The sequence below is a fragment of the Chiloscyllium plagiosum genome, chromosome 9 (genome assembly GCF_004010195.1).
Source record: "Chiloscyllium plagiosum isolate BGI_BamShark_2017 chromosome 9, ASM401019v2, whole genome shotgun sequence".
In the NCBI taxonomy this organism is placed as follows: domain Eukaryota; kingdom Metazoa; phylum Chordata; class Chondrichthyes; order Orectolobiformes; family Hemiscylliidae; genus Chiloscyllium; species Chiloscyllium plagiosum.
In genome coordinates, this window is record NC_057718.1 from 10,308,476 (window position 1) to 10,314,108 (window position 5,633).

The 5,633-nt window shown below is 46.1% G+C and overlaps 1 protein-coding gene across 1 annotated transcript in view; it reads left to right on the top strand.

Moving 5' to 3' along the window:
* The first annotated feature begins 4,928 nt into the window (after positions 1–4,928).
* Positions 4,929–5,633, top strand: part of LOC122552605 (p53 apoptosis effector related to pmp22) — a 22,057-nt gene continuing 21,352 nt past the window's right edge. Inside the window, exon 1 of the mRNA XM_043695355.1 lies at positions 4,929–5,302. Within this exon, the coding sequence (XP_043551290.1) occupies positions 5,107–5,302 (196 nt within the window). The 5' untranslated portion in view covers positions 4,929–5,106. The remainder of the gene's footprint in view (positions 5,303–5,633) is intronic.

Here is a 5,633-nt window from a genome sequence, read left to right on the forward strand (position 1 = left end):
TCCCTGATCAATTCTGGTTCATTGCACAATACCAGATCCAGAATTGTCTTCTCCCTGGTAGGCTCCAGCACCAGCTGTTCTAAGAATCCATCTTGGAGGCACTCCACAAAGTCTCTTTCTTGAGGCCCAATACCATCCTGATTCTCCCAGTCTTCCTGCATGTTGAAATTCCCCATAACAACTGCAGTAACATCTTTGCGACAATTTCAGCTCCTGATTTAACATACATCCGACATCCAGACTACTGTTTGGGGGCCTGTGGATAACTCCCAAGAGGGTCTTTTTACCCTTAGTATTTCTCAGCTCTATCCACACTGACTCTACATCCCCTGACTCTAGGTCCCCCCGCGCAAGGAACTGAATATCATCCCTTACCAACATGGCCACCCCACCCCCTCTGCCCGTAAGTCTGTCCTTACGAAGAAGGCATTTGGTATGCTTTCCTTTATTGGTTAGAGTATTGAGTATAGGAGTTGGGAGGTCATGTTGCGGCTGTGCGGGACATTGGTTAGGCCACTGTTGGAATATTGCGTGCAATTCTCGTCTCCTTCCTGTTGGAAAGATGTTGTGAAACTTGAAAGGGTTCAGAAAAGATTTACAAGGATGTTGCCAGGATTGAAGGATTTGAGCTATAGGGAGAGGCTGAACAGGCTGGGGCTGTTTTCCCTGGAGAATCGGAGACTGAGGGGCGACCTTATAGAGGTTTACAAAATTATGAGGATCATGGATAGGATAACTAGACAAAGTCTTTTCCCTGGTGTTGGGAAGTCCAGAACTAGAGGGCATAGGTTTAGGGTGAGAGGGGAAAGATATAAAAGAGACCTAAGGGCCAATGTTTTCACGCAGAGGGTGGTACGTGTATGGAATGAGCTGCTAGAGGAAGTGGTGGAGGCTGGTACAATTGCAACATTTAAGAGGCATTTGGATGGGTATATGAATAGGAAGGGTTTGGAGGGATATGGGCTGGGTGCTGGCAGGTGGGACTAGATTGGGTTGGGATATCTGGTCAGCATAAACGGGTTGGACCGAAGGGTCTGTTTCCATGCTATACATCTCTATGACTCTATGACTCTAAGAGGCAATATTTTCATGTAGATGGTGATGTGTGTATGGAATGAACTGGCAGAGGAATTGGTGGAGCCTGGTACAATTACAACATTCAAAAGGCGTCTGGATGGATACATGAACTGGAAAGGTTTAGAGGGATATGGGTGAAATGCTGGCAAATGGGACTAGATTAGGTTGGGATATCTGGTCGGCATGGACGAGTTGGACTAAAGGGTCTGTTTCTGTGCTGTACATCTCTATGACTCTATGACTCTAAGTCACACCTGATCCAGAGGTTTGTTATAACGTCTCTGAGAAGGTTGTATTTCCAGCGATAGGAAAATAACTAGTCTCACTATAACTCACAAAGCTCTGTACTATGCTGACTCAGGCCTCTATAATTTTGAAACCAGTGCCTTCTTCATTGTTGCCTTGACAACCTAATATACTCTAAGGACAATAGTTTGCATTTTAACATGAATTGTTGGCATGTAAAGTGATGATGATAGGCAAGTCTTTTTTTAAACAGAGCTAATATGATGAGGGAATATGATTAACATTTTTGATGAATAATGCATGTAAATTGTTATGGGATTGTTGATGGTCAGCATTTTTCTACTTTCAGCTCACTGTCTTACTGTCAGCAATGGAGAATTTTTTTAAAACTTACACCATTTTTGACATGTACAAAAGAGCTGAGGCTGTATATCAGTCAATCGAGTATACTCAAGACAACACAGTCCAGGGTAGAACAGGACAAAACAATCACTGGAAAGGTGGCATTGCAAATACTGCAGAAGACAACATGCCAAGGAGAAGAGGGCATGCCCAGCATGGAGAAAGCAGTGTTCTCACTGCAAAAAACTGTAACATTTTGTCGCCCAGTTATAGGAAGGATATTATCAAGCTCGAGAGGGCTCAAGAGAGATTTACCAGGATGTTGCCAGGTATGGAAGGTTTGAGTTATAAAGAAGGCTGAATAGGCTGGGATATTTTTCACTGGAGCACAGAAGATTGAGAGATGACCTTTTCAGGGTTTATAAGATCATGAAGGGGTATAGATAGAGTTAATGGTCGGTGTGTTTTCCCCAGGATGGGGGATTTCAAGAACTAGGGAGCATATTTTTAAGGTGAGAGGAGAGAGATTTAATAAAGACATGAGAGTCAAACGTTTTATAAGAGGCTGGTTTGCATGTAGAATGAACCTCCTGAGGAAGTCGTGGATGTGGGCACAGTCACAATGTTTAAAAGACACTTAGATAAGTACATGAGTAGGAAACATGTGGACCAGGAGCAGGCAGGTGGGACTAGTTTAGTTTGGGATTATAGTCAGCATGCACTGGTTGGACCCAAGGGTCTGTTTCCGTGAATGAAGTGTAACCAGCAGCACACACATGCAAACCACCAAGGAATTAAGACAAGACTGAGGGAGGCAAGAGGTATGCTTTACTAGCCAAACATGAACAACAAAATCAAAGGCCATATGCCAGTGCATTGTTTGTGATGAGTACCCAGGTGGGCAAGATAAACAGGTACTGCAGACCCATAACATACCAGACAGACAATGGATGAAGCTAGGAAAGACCTCTTCACTTTTGGAGGATCTGGTTATCTCATCACTGTACACTTCCATTCTCACATCAGGCTCCTCCTTACTGGCTACAGCTTCACCTTCAACACTATGATTTCAAACAAACCCATCTCTACACTCTAAGACATATGACTCTGCTACCCACTCTGTAACTGGATCCTCAACTTCCTCCTGAGGCAATTCTCCACCGTTATCCTCACATGCTTCTCATAGCCAGAAGTAGTAACAAGAGTAAGTCACAAAATCAAGCTGAACGGTTCGAAAGCCAAATTCCATTTCAACAGGACTGCTAAACCATTGGTCAGAATTGAGAATTGGAGTTTCAGAGTACAAACCTTCAACATTCTTAATGAGGGTGAAAAGACAATTTGGGACCTACATCAGCAGTTTGCTCCCTCAATGTCTACAGTGGAGGTGAATGACCAGATATAATATTGCAATCTTTTGTGTGTATATTTGTGTTTGGGGAAGGGAGGTGGGGTTGAGCAAATAGGTAGGTATAGTTGAGGCAACAATCAGATCACCTATGATTGGAGCAGTCTCAAGGGAAGAAGGTGGTGTAGTGGTAATGTCACTAAAAGCTAGCAATACAATCCACCAGGTTAATAATCTGGGGGCAAAGACTTGAGCCCGATCATGGCAGATGGTGAAATTTCACCCAGATTAACCCAATAATGGAACAGATACTACAGTAACAACAATTGACATGAGACAGATACTCCTCAGGGAGGGAATATTGCCCTCCAGGAGCAAATATGTTCCAGATGGGCAGCTGGGAGAAGAAAAGGCCAAGTGAAGACTTAATAGAGGTGTTCACAATCTTGAGGAGATAGTGACAAAACTGTTCCCACTGATGAAGGAGCAGGGCTCCAAAAGCTAGTACTTCCAAATAAACCTGCTGGACTAGAACCTGGTGTTGTGTGATTTTTAACTTTATCAACCCCAACCCAACACCTGCACCTCCACATCATGGAAAGAGAGAGCGCGGAAGGTGTAGATTTAAGATAATTGCAAAAGAAGCAATGGTGGATTGAGGAAAAGCATTTTCATGCAGTGAGAGGTCAGGGTCTGGGGTGAACTCCGACAGGTGATGGGGCTTGGTTAAACTAAGGCTTTCAAAAGAAAATTTAATGTTTTTAAAATTTTCTCATGAGACGTGAGTGTCACTGGCTTGACCAGAATTTATTGCCTGTCCCTGGTTGCCCCTTGAGAAGATGATAGTGAGCTGTCCTCTTGAATTGCTGCAGCCCATGTGCTGTGGGTTGACCCACAATGCCCTTACAGAGAGAATTCCAGAATGTTGACCCAGTAACCCCGAAGGTACAGTAATATTTCCAAGTCAGGATAGTGAATGAGTGGGAGGAGAACTTACAGGTAGTGGTTGCCCTTGTCCTTCTAGATGAAAATGGTCATGGGTTTGGAAGGTGCTGTGCAAGGAACTTTGGTGAATTTCTGCAGTGCATCTTGTAGATTGGACAAAAGCAATGGCTCGGTGAAGTGGCTCAATGGTTAGCACTGCTGCTTCACAGCGCTGGGGACCTGGGTTTGATTCCAACCTCGGGTGACTGTCTGTGTGGAGTTTGCACATTCGCCCTGTGTCTGTGCGGGTTTCCTCTGGGTGCTCCGGTTTCCTCCCACAGTCCAAAGATGTGCAGGTTAGGTAAATTGGCCATGCTAAATTGTCAATGGTGTTCAGGAATGTGTACATTAGGTGGATTAGTCAGGGATAAATGTAAAGAAATAGGGTAGGGGAATGGGTCTGGGTGGGTTACTGTTTGGAGGGTTAGTGTGGACTTGTTGGGCCAAATGGCCTGTTTCCACACTCTGTTCTAAACAGAAATTTTTGGAAAAACTCAGCAGGTCTGGCAGCATCTGAGGAGAGAACTTGGAGTTAATGTTTCAGGTCTGGTGACCCTTCCTCAGAACTCGTAGATAGTACACATTGCTACTACTGAGTGTTTGGTGGTGGAGAGAGTGGACGTTTGTGAATGTGGTGCCAATCAAGCGGGCTGCTTTGTCCTGTGTGGTGTCAAGCTTCTCGAGTGTAGTTGGAGCTGCACCATTCCAGGTTCATTGGACAATGTGGAAAAGCAGGAGAAAATCGATGTTAAGATGTGATGCTCACTCGGACAGCTGTAAGTGGGATTGGCCAAAAGCTGTTAAGGGTTCTGTGGCCAGGCACTAACTTTGGAAAGTTTGAGCTAGGGAAGGGTTAACAGAAAGAGGCTGTAACTTAATTCTGGGCGAAGTGTGTGTCATGCCTTTAAACAGTTGTTGTGTAGTTGCCCCTCCCTGTGCCTCGACAGGTTTGGGGTGTGGACTGAGTGAGTGAGACAAACCAAAGGCTGTGAGTGTTGCTGAGCTCTCACAGTCTGACCTGGGAGAGGCACTCGCTGTGGGTTTGAGCTAACCAGGCAGCTGCCAGTTTCTCTCTCTGCCTCTTGGAGCGGTCTCGGTCCTGTTTGGCCATGTTTAAGTGCGGACTCGCCTTCCCTCGCTGTAAATGGATCCTGCCTTTGCTGCTGCTCCTCGCTATCATCTTCGACATCATCGCACTGGCGGCTAGCTCCGGCTGGGTGGACTCCAAGTATCACTATGCCTCCCTGTGGGAACAGTTCAGGGGCAGGGACCCCAGCTGGGAATCCACCTCCCTCATGGAATACGGTAAGGAGAGGCGATCGGCTGGGAAGGGAGGGACATAATACACACAAGGAGGGAGGGAGGAGAGAAAAGGATCAGAGAGAGAAATAACACGAGGGAGAGAGGGAGTTGGTGGAAAAAAGCGGAGAGAGGAAGAACAAGGTGTGAGAAAATAGGAAGGAAGGATGGACAGAGTGTGAGGGGAGAGGAGTGAGGGGAGAGGAGCGAGGGGTGGAGAGTGTGAGGGGAGAGGAGTGAGGGGAGAGGAGCGAGGGGTGGAGAGTGTGAGGGGAGAGGAGCGAGGGGTGGAGAGTGTGAGGGGTTCGGGGCACTGGCGAAGAAGTGGGGTGAGTCT